This window comes from Sus scrofa, chromosome 10, assembly GCF_000003025.6.
Source record: "Sus scrofa isolate TJ Tabasco breed Duroc chromosome 10, Sscrofa11.1, whole genome shotgun sequence".
NCBI lineage: Eukaryota > Metazoa > Chordata > Mammalia > Artiodactyla > Suidae > Sus > Sus scrofa.
The window spans coordinates 19,949,744-19,969,815 of NC_010452.4; the positions used below are offsets into that span (position 1 = coordinate 19,949,744).

Here is a 20,072-nt window from a genome sequence, read left to right on the forward strand (position 1 = left end):
AAAATACTTAGTGAAATATATAACAAAAGTATGATACTTAGTACATTAAAAACATTGTTGAAAGAAACTAAAGATGACTTAAATAAATGGAATGGCATTCTATGTTATGGATTAGAAGGTTTCATATTAAAATGGCAACACTCCCCAAATTGATAGATACATTCAGTGCAACCCCATCAAAATCCTCTGTCTTTTTGCAAAAATTGACAAGCCAGTCCTGTAATTCTTATGGAAATGCAGAAGACTCACAATAATCAAAATAGTCTTGAGAAGTTCCTATTGCGGCTCATTGGAAATGAATCCGAGTAGTAACCACGAGGTTGCAGGTTTGATCCTTGGCCTTGCTCAGTGGGTTAAGGATCTGGAGTTGCTGCGAGCTGTGATGTAGGCTGCAGACACAGTTCTGATCTTGTGTTGCTGTGGCTGTGGTGCAGCCCGGCAGCTGTAGCTCCAATTTGACCCCTAGCCTGGGAACCTCCATATGCCAGGGGTGCAGCACTGAAAAAAGCAAAAAAAAAAAAAAAGTCTTGAAAAAATTGGAAGACTACCACTTCCCAATTTCAAAACTTACTGCAAAGCTACAGTAAGAAAACTGTGGTAGTGGCATAAAACTAGACATATAGCTCAATGGAATAGAATTGAAAGTCTAGAAAATGAACCCTTACATTTTTAGTACATTGATTTTCAAGAAGAATGCCAAGACAATTCAATGGGAAAGAAAACTGTTTTCAACAAGTGATGCTGGGACAAAAGAATGACGTTGGACACCTTTCTTAAACCATATACAAAAATTAACTCACAATGAATCATATACTTAAGTGTAAATGTCAGTGCTGTACTGTAAAACCCTGAGAAGAAAACTTAGTTATAAACTTTCATGAATTTGGGAGTTCCTGCTGTGATGCAGTAGATTAAGAATCCAGCTGAAGTAGCTCAGGTTGCTATGAAGGTGAGAGTTCAATCCCCAGCCTGGTGCAGGGGGTTAAAGGATCTGGTGTTGCCACAGCTGTGGCATAGGTTGCAGCTGCAGCTTGGATTCATTTCCTGGCCCAGGAACTTCCATATGCCACAGTGCAGCCATAAACATAAAAACCAAAAAAAAAATCTTCATGAGGAGTTCTTGTCATGGCTCAGTGGAAACAAATCTGACTAGTATCCATGAGGACAGAGGTTCGACCCTGGCCTCGCTCAGTGGGTTAAGGATCTGGTGTTGCCGTGAGCTGTGGTGTAGGTTGCAGACATGACTCGGATCTGGTGTTGCTGTGGCATAGGCCAGCGGCTACAGCTCCAGTTTGACCCCTAGCCTCGAACCTCTCTATGCCATGGGTGTAGCCCTAAAAAGACCAAAAAAAAAAACTTCATGAACTTGGATCAGGCAGTGTTTTTTTTTTATTAGATAAACCACCAGAATCACAAATAGCAAAAGAAAAAAGTAGACAAGCCAGAATTCAAAGTTTAAAATTTCTGGGCCTCAAAGGACACTATCCAGAAAAATGAAGATAACCTGCAGAATGGGAGAAAACATTTGCAGCTCATATATCTGTTAAGGGACTTATGTCCAGATTGTATTAGGAACTCTTACAACTCAACAGTAAAAAGATGAGTAACTCCAATTTGAAGGTGGGCAAAAGATTTGGTAGAAATTTCTCCTAAGAAGATATACTAAGGAGTTCCTGTTGGGGATCAGCAGGTTAGGAGCCATGAGGATGTGGGTTTGATCCCTGGCCTCACTCCTTGGGTTAAGGATCCTGTGTTGCCATGGCTGTGTTGTAGGCCAGCAGCTGCAGCTCTTGTTCCGCCCCCTAGCCTGGGAACTTGCATATGCTGCAGGTGCAGCACTAAAAAATAAAAATAAAAAAAACAAGAAGATATACTAAAAAGACAACAAGCACATTTAGTCATCAGGATATTGCAAAGGAAAATAGTATAAATACTATGGGATACCACTTCACATTCGCTAGGATGGAGGACTAGCATGTTTTGAAAGGCAAGTATAGGGAAGCCTGTGGACAAATTGGAACTTTCGTATACGACTAGTGGGATTATAAAATGGTATAGCCACTTTAGAAAACAGTTTCTCTAAAAGGTAAACACAGAGTGAGCAAATGACCCAGCAGTTTCACTCCTAGGTATATACCCAGGAGAAATGGAAGTATGTCTTCACAAAAACTTGTTTACAAATACTCACAGTGGCATTAATCATCATAGCCCAGAAGTAAAAACAACCCAAAAGTCTCTATCAGCAGATGAATGGATAATCAAAATCCTGGTATGTCCATGTGATAGAATATTATTTACTAATGAAAAGGAATGGAGAACTCCTAAGACGTTGCAACATGGATGAACCTTGAGGACTATGCCAAGGGAAAGAAGATAGGCACAAAATACCACATGCTGTTTTGATTCCAGTTATCTAAAGTGTCCAGAATAGGTAAATCCACAGAAACAGAGTAAATTAGGTGTTGCCAGGGACTGGGTAATGGGAGTGATTTATGATGGTTACAGGCTTTCTTTTGGTGGTAATGAAAATGTTCTGAAATTTCATAGTGAGGGTGGGTACACAACTGTGAATATACTAAAACCTACTAAGTTGTATACTTTAAAAGTGAATTTTATTATACATCAGTTACATCTCAATAAAACTTTCTAAAAGTTGAACTGATTTTATAGGCCAAATTTGTGGTCTCTTGTTTTTACGTCCATGTGTAATTCTTTCATTTATGTAACTTCTCTGATTCTAATACATTAGGTTTGAGACAGCCAAAGAATAAAGCAAAAATTTTTTTTGGATATTTTATCAATGAGTACTAGTCCTTGGCAAGGATTTCTAAACATAGTGATTCACTTATAATTACAGTTAAATTATGACCCAATTGTAGATTTCTAAATTAACATGTGAATGTGAGACTTGCATTAAGGAATTTTGATTGCTTAATGGTTGCTTCCTTTTTTTTTTTTTTTTTTTGGTAGGAGAGAGTCCGAAAGGAGAAACCATTCATTAGCCCGTCATGCAGATATCCTTGCTGCTGTTGAAACAAGGCTCTCACTGTTAAATATGACTTTCATGAAGTATGTGGATTCCAATCTCTGTTGCTTCATCCCAGGAAAGGTAAAGTGGGATTGCTTACCTAGAACAGCGGCATGGCACTGTGTACACTTCAAATTATTATATAGTTACAAGGTGATTTTTTTAGATGACAGAACTGTTCCTATTTTTTTTTGAATGAATTTCTGTGGATGGATTTGTTTAGCTTCTGTGCAGTCACTTATATAAATACATATCATTTATTAGACCTGGATAAGATTTGGCATAAGACTCAGAATCTAAAGTTTCTAACTGGTCACCTTTTATTTATTTTTTTTGTCTGTCTTGTCTTTTTTTAGGGCCGCACCCACGGCATATGGAGGTTCCTCAGCTAGGGCTCCAATCACAGCTGTAGCCACCGGCCTACGCCAGAGCCACAGCAACTCGGGATCTGAGCCACCTTTGCGACCTACACCATAGCTTGCGGCAACGCCAGATCCTTAACCCACTGAGCAAGGCCAGGGATCGAACCTGCAACCTCATGGTTCCTAGTCAGATTGGTTTCTGCTGCACCAAGACGGGAACTCGTAACTGGTCACCTTTTAGAGTACACTGCAAACGTGTCAGTAGCTAATATGAGGAAAGTGAGGTACACCAATGAATATATTTGATCTTATATTCAAAATTCTAACTAATGAAATGTACAGTAGCAGCCCTACTGTTCTTTAGGAAAGCTCTTTAAGGGTTCATACTAAAGAAATTTTGAGCTTTTATTCTTTGTTAAGGTGCCAGAGATACAGCAATGAACAAGATAGGTATTGTCCCTGCCTTTAAGATTGTTTTAATTTTGGGGAGGTGGACTAGGAGAGGTAGGCTGGTTTTGTTTTGTTTGAGAAATGTTTGGTGAAGACAACTTACATCCAGATTTGACAAGAATAAATCATTACCATATAGCACTGTACTCGAAGCTAAGCAGTAGTGTTGTTTAACACAGAAGTATACTGTGGTGTTTTTGTCATTATAAGTTAGTAACAACCCCAGCATTCAATATGCTTCTCATATCTTCACTGGCATCTTCTTGAACTGAGTATAAATTCAGAATGAAATAATGTTTATATCTTTTTATGTGGGAGGATTGGAAGTAGATGGAATTGAAGGTCATTTTGCTACTTAGTTGATAATGGAAGAAGGTTCCCTTATCATGGCTGAAATTAATTAGTGCCTAGTAAAATTTGTTCTCTTTTTGTTATTTTCATAGATAATTAATATTGGCAATATTTTACATGTACTTTCTCCATTTTTAATTTTCTGTGATGTTTATTGGGAGCGAGGGGTGTCCTGTTTCTTATTTTAAGATATTCGTTGGTGTGCCTCACTTTCCTCATATTAGCTATTGACGCTTTTGCAGTGTACTCTGAAAGGTGACCAGTTAGAAACTTTAGGTTCTGAGTCTTATGCCAGATCCCATCCAGGTCTGATTCATAGGTAATTACTCTTCCGTGTTCCTTGTTTACGGAACTAGATAGAATAGGTTGTCTCCTATAGCCTCGTAGTTTTCATTGCATATCTCATAATGCTAAGATTATGAATACTGAAGGAACATGTCAGTGTGTCGTGACCTCAAAGACAGTTCAGTCAGTTGTTACAAGAGTTGTTTAGTTTGTAGCAAAGTCTGTGTGACCTGCAAAGCCAAAGATATTTTACTGTCCGCCCTTTGCAGAAGTTGCCCATCTTTTATTCCAGTTTGTTCAGAATCACGTAATTGGCATGATGGTATTTACTGTCCAAAGAGAGATGAGGTTAAATCCAGTTAAGTCCTGCTTTTTGGGGGGAACCACTATTGATGTTTCTCTTTAAATTCTGTTACCAAGTGAGGTGGTAGCAGTGCAGCCTGTCTTCATTTTCCAGCTGAAGGGCACCCCGGGGCATCTGCATTGCTCTGCTCCTTAACCGAGGCCTTTCCCTCGTTTGCACTGGGAGTCTGCCATCCTTCACAACAGCCTAGCCTCATTTCTCTCCCATAAATGTGAACTTTGCTGGAAAAACAACCCCTAAAAAACAAATACTTTTTGTTTTTATTATCACGCTGGCTTATTTGGTTTCTTAAAAGTGCCATCTTTTTAGTTTATATTTTGCCTAAAACAACACTGTATATGCAGATTATTACATTTTATCTTTGTGTAACTGGTCCTTTTTCGCTTACTTAGACTAAATCTAAACTGCTAGCTTAACACTGTTTGCGGTATTTGAGTCATTTTATGACATCCATTTTCACCTTCTCATGCTTAAAAGTGAGGACATTCTATAAGATTATTTTCTTTCTTTCTTAACTTGGAGGGTATTGTTGTTTTCCCCAGGATCATGCTTCTGGGTTATACTTTTATAGTTTGTAAGAAAACTCATTTTTGTGGTTTTATATGTAATAAATCCACATATCCATTTTGAGGGTTCCCTGGTGGCTCAGCGGGTTAAGGATCTAGTGTCACTGCTGTGGCACACGTTCAATCTCTGGCCCAGGAACTTCCGCATTCAGTTCCAAAAAAAAAAATGAATGTATCCTTTTTGTTAAAATTCAGATCTCCAGTAGGCATTTCATTTTATAAATTACTTTTCATAAGTTACTTAAGTGAATATGGGTAATACCAACATTAGTTTACATTAGATCGCCTGTTATGTACCAGAAGTTTGGATGTGCAGACTAACATTTGGGGAAATTTTTTCTTTTACTTATTCTCTGAAACAGCAGTCAGGTTTATTCAGAAAATTGAGTGGTAGGTTAAATATAGATGGCTATCTGCTTCACTCTTTCTCCTGTCATATTGTAAGTCAGCTAATTCTTAAAAGAAAAAAAAAAAGATACAGACCTGAGAATGACATCAGGAGAGGAGATAGTAGCAACAAAATTTTGGAAGCTGGAAAGTAGATGAACAAGTGGTAACCAACTTAGCAGAACTGAGAAAGTTAATTTCTAAGCTCGCAGCAGCGAGGGAAGCTGGGAGGCGGTCCAATGTGCACAGCTGACCCTGGAAAACTCTAGGCACCTCTGACAGTGGGTCGGAAACAGGAAGGTTGCTTGAGAATCTTAAGAATGATTTAAACCCACAGATACCTCTCTCAACTCCAAACAAGCTAGATCATTGTCCTGCTCAGTGAAAACCTAAGGCTTAGTTTTTGGAGGGGTTTAAAATGGGTCTCTTGATGGGGAGACCATAGTAATAACAAGGGCATTAAAAGACAGTCTGTATAGGGAGTTCCATTGTGGCTCAGTGGGTTATGAAGCCGACTGGTATCCATGAGGATACGGGTTCAATCCCTGGCCTTGCTCAGGTGGGTTAAGAATCCGGCGTTCCCGTGAACTGTGGTATAGGTCGTTGCTGTGAACTGTGGTGTAGATCGCAGACACAGCTCGGATCTGGCGTTGCTGTGGCTGTGGGGTAGGTCAGCAGCTGCAACTCCGATTTGACCCCTAGCCTGGGAACCTCCATATGCCGCGGGTGCGGCCCTAAAAAGCAAATAAAAAAAACAAATCAGTCTAAAGGATTTAGACTGGTTGGTATTTTGCCATTATGATCTGTGGCAGAGATAAGCAAACTTTTTCTGTGAAGAGCCAGTAGTCACTGTAAACCAGCTATAATGGAAAAAAATTAAAATCATTAAAAAAAAAACCTAGTAAATATTTTTGGCTTTGTGGGCCGCATGGTCTCTGTCATAAATACTCACCTCTGAGAAGCAGCCATGGGTCTACAGCACATGGTAAATGAATGGGCGTACTTGTGTTCTAATAAAAATCTTCTTTACAGAAATAGGCACAGGTCAGTTAGGGCCATGGTTGCAGATTCTCACCGCTAATATTGATAGTCCATTCATCTTCTCTCAGAACTAACTATAGATTCTTGGCTTAGTCCCATATATATTTCTCAAATCTTCTGACACAGAGGTCAAAACTTTTTATGGTAAGCTCTTGGTCAGGATCTATAGCTCACACATACTGAAAGACACATGTAAACAGAGGCCAACTAACTATTCTGGGAGATAGAATAATGAAAAGAGACATGAATAATTTCTTCTCTTCATTGTACTGACAGCCCCAGTAACCTTTTGTGCTTGTTGAAACATAGTGGTGGGAGTTCCCCTTGTGGCTCAGCGAGTTAAGAACCTGACTAGTATCCACGAGGATGCGGGTTCGATCCCTGGCCTCGCTTAAATAGGTTAAGGAGCGGGTGTTGCCACAAGCTGCAGGGAAGGTCACAGTTGCGGCTTGAGACCCACGTCACTGTGGCTGTGGTGCAGGCTGGTAACTGCAGCTCCAGTTCAACCCCTATCCCCCAGGAACTTCTATAAGCTGCAGGTGTGGCCCTAAAAAGTAAAAGGATAAATAAAAATAAAAATCAGATAAATGCTATGCTTTCTTAATGTGTGCCTCTAAAGCCATTTCAGCCACTGATGACTGAGTGCCAGAAGTGTGGATTTTATTAATGCTGTATGTCCTTTATTCTTCACCTTGTTCTTTGAAGCATAGTTGACTTACAATGTTGGGAAATATATATTTTTAAATATTTTTAATTTTTTTGAAAACGTGGGTGATTCCACCTGGCTAAAAGAATCTCTATATAATAAGATTTGAAAACATTGTTTTATAAATGGAAGATTTGAAGGAATGGAAGAGATGGCTTGCTTTCAAACTATGTTTAGAAGGCTAGATATAGTAAAGATGAAAATATTTCACAAATTGGTTTATAGATGTAATTGGATATTAGTAATCCTTGTGGGACATTTCGATATAAAATTAATTCCAAAGAATAAGGGTTATAGAAGGGGGTTCACTGCATAATAATTTTTTTTTTTGGTCTTTTTGCCTTTTTCTAGGGCCGCTCCCGAGGCATATGGAAGTTCCCAGGCTAGGGGTCCAATCGGAGCTGTAGCCATCAGCCTATCCCACAGCCACAGCAAAGCGGGATCCTTAACCCACTGAGCGAGGCCAGGGATCGAACCCACAACTCATGGTTCCTAGTCGGATTCGTTAAACCACTGCGCCACGACGGGAACTCCATGGAGAAATTAAAATGAGAAAAAGCAAGTAGGAGTTCCCGTCGTGGCGCAGTGGTTAACGAATCCGACTAGGAACCATGGGTTGCGGGTTCGATCCCTGGCCTTGCTCAGTGGGTTGATAATCCGGCATTGCCGTGAGCTGTGGTGTAGGTTGCAGACTCGGCTCGGATTGCAGACGTGGCTACATCTCTGATTCAACCCCTAGCCTGGGAACCTCCATGTGCCTCGGGTGCGGCCCAAAGAAATAGCAAAAAGACCAAAAAAAAAAAAAAGGATTTCCTACTATGCTGTAATGAGATCCACGGAATCTTGGGAGTGTTAGGACGTAGGTTCAATCCCTGGCCCAGGAACTCCATATGCCAAGGGGCAGCCAAAAATAAAAATAAATAAAGGTAAATTAAAAAAAAAATAGACTAAATGCATGGTACATAATAGGACCACATCCGTGTTGGTTTCCTGTGCTGTCACCTGTCTGTGCACGTCACCTAGCCACTCACCTCCCTCCTCCTCCCTCTCCTGCTGAAGCTTCTCTTCCCCGCTGAGATCCCACTTAACTCTCGTTGCCAAGTCCTTCATTAGGCCTGCTCAGTCCTCAAACAGAGCTTGTCGATCTTTCTCATGAAGCATTGTGTTTGTATGTTGATTTGACTCAGTTTGAGCTATCCTTTGCTCCCTATGGGTCTTTCATTGAGTCATGTTGCCTTGGATAAGATGTATGTCTTCTTCATGTTTGAATCATTGTAGCAGTCATTTCTAGTCCAGCTCAAACATAATGTAAATATTCTTCTATTGACCAGATTGATGTACATAAACATTATAGGTCCATTAATAAAGCTGTGAATAAATAAACTCTTTCAAGTATTACATATTTTTAAAAATCTCTCCCAATAAAAATTTTAACTGTGACATTTATGTTCAAAACAAAATTTGGCCTCTAAAAATCACGTTTTGTCTTTTGTCTTTTTAGGGCCACACCCGCGGCATATGGAGGTTCCCAGGCTAGGGGTCTAATCAGACCTGTTGCTGCCAGGCTACACCACAGCCACAGTAATGCCAGATCCGAGCCGAGTCTGTGACCCACACCACAGCTCACGGCAACGCTGGATCCTCAACCCACTGAGCGAGACAAGGCCAGGGATCAAACCCACAACCTCATGATTCCTAGTTGGTTTCCGCTGTGCCACGATGGGAACTCCTAAGTCATGTTTTTGTATTTCATTTAACCCCGTGGCTTGCCCCTAAACCATTTTATTTAGATATGCCAGGGTTAAGCAATTTATAATATTTGACTATATCACTCATTTAACAAACATTTATTGGAGTTCCCAGTGTAGCTCAGTGGAAATGAACCTGACTAGTATCCATGAGGATGCGGGTTTGATCCCTGGGCTCGCTCAGTGGGTTAAGGATCAGGCACTGCCATGAGCTATGGTGTAGGTTACAGACCCCGCATTGCTGTGGCTGTGGCTTAGGCTGGCAGCTGCAGCTCCGATTCGACCCCTAGCCTGGGAACTTGCTTATGCTGCTTGTGTAGCCCTTAAAAAAAACAAACAAAAAGCCCCACATTTATTGAGTATCTGCCGTGTGCCAGGCACTGCTAGGCTGTGAAACTACACATGTTCTCTTCTTTCTTCGCGCTTACTAGATTATGGGAAGATAGAAATGAACAGAAAGATGTACTTAAAACTTGTGTGTTCTGAAGGGAAAATTGTGTTCATCTCCTTTGACAATGCTGTTAATAACGATGTAAACTGAAAATGGTTCAGGAGTTCCCATCGTGGCGCAGTGGTTAACGAATCCGACTAGGAACCATGAGGTTTCGGGTTCGATCCCTGGCCTTGCTCAGTGGGTTAACGATCCGGTGTTGCCGTGAGCTGTGGTGTAGGTTGCAGACGCGGCTCGGATCCCGCGTTGCTGTGGCTCCGGCGTAGGCTGGCAGCTACAGCTCCGATTAGACCCCTAGCCTGGGAAACTCCATCTGCCTTGGGAGCGGCCCAAGAAATGGCAAAAAGCCAAAAAAAAAAAAAAAAAGAAAATGGTTCAGAAAAGACTGCTTACTCTGAGGAGGGGTTCCTGAGACCTCAGGGATGAGCTAGAAATTTGGGGTTGGGGAGATAATGCAGGGAGAACATCCCAGAAAAAGGATCATAATATGTAAAAAAGGAGGGGGCTTGATTTAAAAATTCAAAGAGCTGATGGTTACTTTGTAACTATGATGCCATCTACCAGCCTCGAGGCCGATGCAAAGTAATACTAGAGTATTACGGTGCTTTTCTTATGTATGACACATGGGAAAACGTCAGTACTACTGTGGATCAGTTAATATCCTAACCTTGGCACTGAGAATCTAGTCACGACGAAGAATCTTTTAAAAAGATGCTGTATTACCACTTTAGCTTATATTTTTAATTTTTATTAACCATTTTATAATTAGGTAACTTTTTTCACAGCTTCAAGCATCTAATAGCTTCCATAAACTTTGACTGTTTGGTGATGCGGATTGCGTATTTCGAACCCTTGAACTCCTGACCAAGCCAGGCTGCCTCTGACCTTGAAGCCATTGCTGTTGTTATTCCTGCTTAACTGCGTTTCTCCCCAGATCCTCCCGTCACTGACTCCTCCTCACCCTTCCATTTTGCCTTAAATATGTCAAAGAAGCCTTTCCTGATTACCTCTTCCCCCATAGGAGTTATCAATTTACCTCTTTTTTTCCACTTGGCACTATTTTGAATTATTATTTGTTTGCTTCAGCTTCGTGAGAATAAGAATCTTGTCACCTGTGTTCACTGTTTTTATCCCGGTGCTTTGAAAAGTGACACATCTGTAGTATGAATTCAGTAAATGCTTATGGGTGAGGCTGTGGTCACAGAATTAAATTATAAGCCCAAGAGAAAGTTGTTTCACTTTTTTTTTGAATGTGTATATTTCCTTACATGTTCAGTAAGTTATTATTGAACAAAATACCATTTTCTTCTGGAAGGAGTTTATAATCTAGTAGTGATGCCAAAAATACACATGTCACTTAGCCCCTGGTGCCTCAGGATTCGGCCTTTGACTCTTGCTCTCTGTCTTCTCCCTTAGCAGGGCCAGTCCCTCATGCCACTGGCTCCTGAGGCCTCTCCATCATCTGCAGTTTCTCTCCTGCTCTCCTAACCTGTATCTCCAGATAGGCCTGCCTGGCTCGTGTCACCTGCATGTCCCATGTTACTCAAAACTAAAAAATGTCTTCTTTTAGTGCATGTGCCTGTAATACACCACCTCAGCCCAAGGCAATTAGTAGTCATCTCTCCAGGCCACTAACGTGGCCTCTGTGAAGTCCTCTTTGATTCACAATAGACATATTCTGACGGTTTCATTTTGCTGATATGTGTTAGGCACACATGGAGCTAGACTGACGTGGATGAGCTCATTGACCCAAGAGTCTAGAAAGTGTCAAGGACTGTAATTTGCCCTGGTGCTCCTCTGCAAGATTACATGTTTCTCTCCATGTATGTATGCCTTGGGTTTCCCCATTGCAATTATTATTAAAATGAAAAGGGATCATTTGCTGCCCTTTGGTGATAGCAGGAAAGCAGGATCTGAGGAGACCGGGAGAAACGGCTTCAAGGATAAGCAGATAATGGCAGCGTGGAAGAGAAGGGAGTCAGGCCGAGTCCGTGGGGCTTTGGGAAACAGATTCAGGCTAGGGTGAAGTAGGCTTGGAGGGTTAGTGGAACATGGGTTTGGGCAGTGCCCCACCTCAGCTCCTGCTTGCCTGCAACCAAGATTGAACCTCTCAGTTTAGTCTTCTAGTTTCTTCAGCAATTTGTATGTCCCACTTGTATCACTTCTTTACAGGTATCTTTCCCTGATTACACTGTGATTTCCTTCAGAGCAGGAGCTATATATTATTTATTTATTTTTTGGTCTTTTTGCTATTTCTTGGTCTTGGGCCGCTCCCGCGGCATATGGAGATTCCCAGGCTAGGGGTCCAATCGGAGCTGTAGCCACCGGCCTACACCAGAGCCACAGCAACGCAGGATCCGAGCCGCGTCTGCAACCTACACCACAGCTCACGGCAACGCTGGATCGTTAACCCACTGAGCAAGGGCAGGGATCCAACCCGCAACCTCATGGTTCCTAGTCGGATTCGTTAACCACTGCGCCACGACGGGAACTCCTATATATTATTTATTTATTTATTTTTTCTATTTTTGTCTTTTTGCCATTTCTTGGGCCGCTCCAGCGGCATATGGAGGTTCCCAGGCTAGGGGTCGAATTGGAGCTGTAGCCACTGGCCTACGCCAGAGCCACAGCAATGCGGGATCCGAGCCGCGTCTGCAACCTACACCACAGCTCACGGCAACACCGGATCGTTAACCCACTGAGCAAGGCCAGGGATCGAACCCGCAACCTCATGGTTCCTAGTCAGATTCGTTAACCACTGCGCCACGACAGGAACTCCAGGAGCTATATTTTAATCATCCTGATTCCTTAGCCCCAGTATAGTACAGAAAAGATGCTTAATAAATGTACATATGAAACGTGTAAAGTATTATAACAGTCCCAGTGCCATGGGTTCCAGGTGGAAACGTGACCCGTGCTCAGTATATCAGGGACATCACCTTGTAGGCTTTCGCAGTCACCTCCCTCCCTGCTTAGCTGTTTTCTTTAAAAAAAAAAAAAAAAAAAAATTGAAAGTGCTAACGAGAGCTCATTATTTTAGGTGATTGATGAGATTTATCGTGTGTTGAGATATGTCAATTCTACCAGAGCCCCTCAGCGAGCTCATGAAGTGCTTCAAGAGTTAAGGGATATTTCCTCCATGGCAATGGAGTACTTTGATGAAAAGATTGTTCCAATTCTGAAGAGGAAATTACCAGGATCAGATGTGTCTGGAAGACTCATGGGCTCTCCTCCAGGTACCTCTTGTGTGTGATATGTTCAGTTTGTAATTATGTTCATACACAGATTTGTAACTTGCCCCCCCCTTAACTGTATACCTTGAACTTTGCTGGGTCTGTAACTATCTATCTGCAGCCTCATTTTTAATGACAGATTGGATTACAGACCATAGCTTAAGTCACTGATCCGCTGCTGTTAAGCTCATTTGTCTCCAGGTTTTCTGTATTTGAACTACACTCTGCAGAACAGTCTTGTGGCTGCGTGTTTGTACACATCCCCAACTGTTAGCTTAGAAAAAAACTATTAAAGCAGAGTTGCTGGATGAAAGCCTATATATATGTCTATGTTTTTGGTGTTTCTGACTAGTGTTCATTATCCTAAAACAGCATTGAAAAAATTCTCATTGAAATAACCAATGAATTATTTCAGCCCCTGCAGCATCTGGCTGCTACAGATGCATAAGGCTGTTTTGAACACTGTTGAATCCTAGATTTGTGCCCTTATCTACTGAAAGAATTGTTCAACATCTTCAACCCCTGTAAACATTTTAAATCAGGAAGCACATTTGTAATGAAACATTTTGTTTTGTTCAGATTAGTTAGCTCCTGGAGTACTTAGTGGGGCTACTGAATGGCTCTCCATAATTTAATAAGAAAGCCTACAGCATGTCTTTTATTGAGTACCTGTTATGCACACAGCATAATACAGAGACTAAAAAGAAGTGCAGCTCATGGTGTCTGCTCGCAAGAATCTTATTTCGTAAAGTAGGACATATCCAGCCTCAGATGGTTGGAGGCAAGAGGAGTAGTTTAAAGCAATGTCCACTTAAGTGCCGCATGAGTGGCAGAGACAGAATCTTGAGGATTGTTGTTAGCTGGTCTGATTGAGACCTCACAAGAGGTAAAAACTGATCTGAGCCTTGTTGGATAAAGATAGGCAGAGAGGGAAACAAGAATGCATCAGTCAAGGACAATATTCTGATTATTTAAATGTGCGAGGGGAAAATTAGGTGCCTTTTAGGGTATGGATGGATTCATCTGGTCCTAAAAAGCTTCAGGAGATGAGGCTTTTTTAAAAGTAGGTTATTAGTTTCAAATAGTGATTTTTATGCCCATGTTACATTCTGCTATTCCTAAAACAGAGTATCTCCAAAGCCTTTCTACACAATGTCAGAAATTCTTCATGATCATTGTGTATGATGTAACTCACTTTTTGATGGTGTCTCTGTTGTCGGGCTAATGTCGAAGCCTTGCATATAATTAACCACAGGGAGGACTTAAGAACGTGCTAGGCCTGTGCTTCTATCTCAGATGTTCATGTTTGTGTGCAATAAGGAAGAAAATAATTCTACTCTGATTTTACCACTGCACTTTACTAGGTACTCAGAATGGTTTGTAATATTTTAAACACAAGTTTTATGCCACTAAATGCCTTTCCCCATGTGCTGGCAATCCACATATTGCCACATGGACATGAGACTCAGAATGCAAATTCATTTATAGTTACAGTGTCTGTTAGTCCATTAGACCAAGTAGATGGCAAAGAAGAAATCGTCAGAAGTAATATTAATAGGGATATTCCATTTTTGAATAAGATTAATTAATGAAGTGTTCCTGGTGATGAGACAGTTGAAGTGACTGACTGTGTTGTAAACTCTGTTCCCGCAGTTCCAGGACCTTCTGCAGCCCTGACAACAATGCAGCTCTTCTCCAAGCAAAACCCTTCAAGACAGGAGGTTACCAAGCTCCAGCAGCAGGTTAAGACAAACGGTGCTGGGGTGACTGTTCTCAGGCGTGAAATTTCTGAGCTTCGCACCAAAGTGCAAGAACAACAGAAACAGCTTCAAGACCAGGACCAGAAACTGCTAGAGCAGACCCAGATCATAGGTGAGCAGAACGCACGGTTGGCAGAGCTGGAACGCAAACTACGAGAAGTAATGGAAAGTGCGGTGGGAAGCTCCTCAGGGTCTGGGCAGAATGAAGAGTCTCCTCGGAAACGAAAAAAGGCCGCTGAAGCCATAGACTCTCTTAGGAAATCGAAACGCCTCCGGAATAGGAAGTAAACCTCGCTCCAGAGGAAGCCCCGGCTTTGTGGCTTGAGCAGTTCCGCATATCAGGATGCCGTGAGCAGCACGGTGTCCCTTCGGCTTCTAGGCTTTCAGAACACACCTTAAACTTGAACTCTCGCGGTTGGGACAGTCTTCTCCCGCTTCTCCTGGTTGGACTGATGCACAGAACCTTTTTACTTTGCAATAGATTTGTACTAACCACACCTGTTCTATCATGTTTCAAGACGTTAACTTTTTTCTGTGCAGATGTTTAAAGTAAGTTTATTTGTCTCTGCATATATGCACATTACATAAGGATCTTAAACCAGTCTTGACAGACTAGAAGTTAAGTTTAATACAGAAAATGTCCTGTTCACTTGAAAGAAAAGACCTACTTTTTAAATGGACAGTATCTTGGTTTTTTTGTTTTTTTTTTTTTAAAGTTGACTTTTTGTTATAAGTGACCTTTGTCTGGAATGTCTGAAAAGTAGTAAATGCTTTTTGGTATTGAAGTAATGGGTAACTAAAATGGACTCCATAGTATTGACTGTAGAAGGGGCCTCTACAGTATTGACTATATTTTTATAAACTACTGGCAAGGGACTTATCCAGTTGTTAGATCCATGTTTTCAGTTCTCTTGGGGGCCATGTCCTACGTTTGCATGGACGGCTGCATGCACTGCCTAGTCAGCTCGCTTGAAAAGCTCTTGCACTGGTATCGTCTTGAACCTCCCTCCTGCTCCACTCTCTAGAGCAGCGTCTTAGTTTAAGGCTTAACATCTTGCACCACGACAGCTTTGCCTCGGGGGCGGGGGGGCGGTATGTGTTAGTCCATTTGTCCTCCACTTTTACGGGAATGTGAGAGTCCTCAAGCCCATCGCGTTATCTGCCCTCTGTAGGGTTCAGGGGCACTGGCTGAGGCAGAACCCCAAATTCTTTCCATTGGCGTCAGACCTCTTGGTACCAAGTTCTGTTCCTTGCTCACCACTGTGCGTGCTCATTGATCTAACAGTCATGCCCTGTGGTGCGAGGAAGGAACCCAACTTGTGGGATGCAGTTTTGCCATTGAAAGAAAGTCTGCTGAAGAAAATCGTACTATGAAAAAGCATTTTGATCATTTCATTTCTGGGTGGGGGGAGGTGACCTGAGGGAAGCTTTTTAATATGACGTTCAAGCTTTCCTCATCCCGCAACTCTAAACAAAAGCTTTAATTTCGTTTGCACTCCTGTTGTGAGCTTGTAACTGGAAAAGCATGTCTTGCACTGTTCAACCTTCTACGTGGTCACTTTAACAACCTCCAAATTGTGTCCAGTGATTCTTTTCCCCAGTTGTGTATTTTTGAAACATTCAGCTATTACTGTCCTAGTTTTATTTTAATGTACTAAATTAGGTAGTCACGATTTGACCGTTAAGTTCTTTGAAGCAACTGTTGCCTTGGGCTTCAGTAATTTAAGATCAACTTAGGTGTCATCTAGAGTACTGTCGCTTTCCAGGTGGCAGTGTGCCGCCTGTATAAAACCTAAGGCTTTGGTAAGTACCTGAGTTGAATAAAAGCACAAGGTCACTGCCCTTTTTTTATCCGTCCACCATGACATGGTTATGCATCCTTTAGGTTAAGCTCTCCAAATGAAACATTTTCTTACCCATTTTTAATATTGTCCTGACTTTATATTGTCCTTAGAGTTCGATCAGTTCTTTGTCTTAACTCTGAAATCTGAAGCACCATTTACAATGTAGTATGTTTTCAATGAAAAGCCGTAAAATAACATCCAAGTGTTTCGTGGTTTGTTGGGAAGGTAACTCTAAAATAAACAGTTTCCAAAACATTTGTCAGCCAAGGTCATCCATAAAAGTCCCTGTCTGGAACTCATTGTCTCCGCAGGTCTCGCTCGTGTAATCCTAGGATTTAGCCATATTGTCACAACTCTGGAGGAGGCCTCCTGGATTGCTCTTGGTGTTGAATAGTCTGCTTTCCTGGTAATAGGAAATCTTTTTTAAGGAACAGAATACTTGTCTACAGGTTTACAAAATATGAACCTTATGCATCAAGGGGATTTTTTTTTTTAACAGTTATTAATGAATTATTTTACGTTTCCTGGGTTTCTTTTTAAACTACACCTTGATACCCCAAGTGTCTCTATTGTCTTCCATTAGTTAACAGGAGTATTTGGCTTCCCTAAGAAGCATCCACACTGTATTAGAAGCTGGGTTTTCCGTTTGAAAATCCAAATTTCTGCCGTATACACTTGTAACCACCTGCCCATAAGGTTGATGAGGTGCACTTGTAAATGCATGAATGTGGCGTAGCAGTAGGAGATTACAGCACTACAGTTGCATTTTAAGTCTCAGATCTTACCTGGACTAGCTCAAACATGTTAAGCTATGATTGCCTTGGCCAATTTGATGGCTATTATACTTGCATTTGTATAGTATAATAGTATGTAAGTTTCAACAAATCACGAAATGTTTCCATCAGCCGAAAGTGACATATGTTTCAGGAACATTGTAAATTCGCTTTCCCAAGAGAGAATTTAAACGCTCCGCTCCGTGTCAATATTATGTTGTCTAGAGCAACATTTCATCAAGTATTCCTGTCGTCTTCCTTGGCTGTCTTTCAGAGGAGACGTCTCTAATGTAGTGAGTCATTCCCGCTCACACAGTGACGCTGGTCCAACACTGCAGACAGATCCCGTGTGGCAGGAACGATGTACAGAACGCAGGGGACGGCCTCCCCTCGCCCCCGCCACCCGGACCGGACTTGGTGGGCACATGCTCGGAGAGAATGGATTAGTTTAGAAGGCGAGGATGCAGACCCCTGTTGTCCTCCGAGCTCCTCTCTGAGGTAAAGAGCTTGGAGACAATGGGGCAGACCCAGATGTAATGCGAGTAATCATTCTGTTTAAAAAACTTGGGGTGCCATCCGGTCTAAAGCCACTGGTTTTGGAAGCAACATTTTTTTTTTTTTTTGTAAATCGTGTTTTTGGAGTACTGAACTTCATAGGGGCTTGCCTTAATCTCTATTTAGTAGTTTCAAGACGTATGCGCTATTATTCTACTTGTTAAAATGTTAAAATAGTCTATGTAGCCCCTAAAGTGGGTAAAACAGAGTATAATTAATGCCTAATAAATAAGCTAAAAGGTGTCACTGCAGCTGGATTTTTGAGAGAAAATGGACATATGAACATAGGCTATGTGTAATAAAAATAATGGCACCTTAAGATTGCACTATTTTATGCATTATTTTATATGCCATTTCATAGCCTGCACTTTAATCTCCAAAGAAACGATGTGTGATGTCCCAGTTGTTCCTTATTATTAATAAACTTTTTCCTGAGACAGGGCACTTAATTCTATTTTACTATGCCGAATTAGTTTCTTGGAGGTGGATTCCTTTTTTGAGTTCTCTATTTCCTTAGCCATAATATTTTCTAGGATCTAGGAACTCCCTATCTTGTCTGTTTCCAACAGTATGTAATTTTAATTTAATGTAATATAAAATCTCATATGTGGTGATCAGCACATTCTTCTCTCCTGCTCAAGCAATGAGTACGCATTTGTTAATACTTAGCAAAACCCTCTAAAAATGATCGTATGCTGTAAGATCGAAGGCCAGGAAGAAAGGCATTCTGAAAGGAAGTGCCGTGTATGATACCGCCTCTTGGAAATGGCTATTTCTAAGGTAAAATCCAACCGGAGATGCCATTCAGTTACTTGATTTGGGATCTGAATTCCTTTAAAGTGAATTTTCAAGAAATGCTCAATCTGCAAAATGAAACTAGCAATTAATTGACTACTGCCATGATTTTTAATAGCAATACATTGATCTTTGCGATACATACGATATAGACTTAAGTAACGTTGGCCTTTTCCAGTTTCCTAAGACTCTTGTTAAATTTCTGAAATTCAAACTTAAATTGAATTTTTTTCCTGTTGTGTCTGAAGAGAACCATGGAATTCTAGAAGCATTTCGGTCATCTGTTAGGTCCATTGCCAAAGTATACCAGTTCATATCAAAGCTATACCAAAAGTTTAGATGTGTTTTAAATTCCTTTCTGTGGTACCATGTCTGTTTACTTATGGTCATGAGCAACAATCAATTACTAGCTTACGTTCTGGAATTTTAATTGTTAAAACCGAATTCAATTACTGGAAAGTGAAAAACACCTCCCGGTCACACAACAGGGTACGTAAATAAATGTGTTGTTACCAGTGTTACTTGTTTTCTTTGTATTTCATGCGCAAAAGATTATAGAGTTTCTAACAAATGCCATATTAATAGCTACCGCCTCTTCAAGCGCTGTATTGTGTGTTTTACATGTTAGTTTAGTCCTCACCATTGCTTACTAAAACAGGTTTTACTCTGTCTAGGGAAGTTAACCTCCGACGAAGCAACATGCAATGTTACACAAGTAAGCGCCTAAGTGGGACTTCAGCCCAGACCTACCTGCCTCCAAAGCTTATGTAATTTTTTTTTTTTTTAATCTTTTTTAAAAGGCTTCACCCACAACATATGGAAGTTCCTGGGCTAGGGGTCGAATTGGAGCTGCAGCTGCCAGCCTACACCACGGCCACAAGCAACACAGGATCTGAGCCACATCTTTGGCCTACGCTACAGCTTGAAGCAGCGCCAGATCCTTAATCCACTGAGCGGGGCCAGGGCTCAAACCCACATCCTCATGAATGCTGGTCAGGTTCTTAACCCACTGAGCTACAACCGACTCTCAAAGCTTACGTGACTCTGCTGTGCTCTGCTACATGTAAAAACACCTAGGAGCTCAGAGTCTACGTTAGTTCTTTAAACTCAATAAACACAGGTAAACATTCCACACATTGATGAGAAGCAGTCAATGCCCAAACCACTGATGTTAAGGCTATAAACACATAGAACTTAAAACCCTGACAAGCCTTGCCTTGAAGGAGACAACTTGTGTCCCAAGTTTTTTGGCAATGGATTTATACTAGGCTTAGGGGTAAAAGGAAACATTTTTAGGGCTTCTAGAACCTGCCATCTTAAATAGGCCGTTCAGGAGTTCCTGCTGTGGCACAGTTCGAGGCCAGGGATCGAAC

At 41.3% G+C, this 20,072-nt stretch overlaps 1 protein-coding gene across 1 annotated transcript in view; it reads left to right on the top strand.

Moving 5' to 3' along the window:
• FBXO28 (F-box protein 28) overlaps positions 1–19,217 on the top strand; it is a 32,744-nt gene extending 13,527 nt beyond the window's left edge. The window contains 3 exon segments of the mRNA XM_003130584.6: positions 2,971–3,109; positions 12,780–12,975; positions 14,626–19,217. Coding sequence (XP_003130632.2) covers positions 2,971–3,109; positions 12,780–12,975; positions 14,626–15,020 — 730 coding nt within the window. The 3' untranslated portion in view covers positions 15,021–19,217.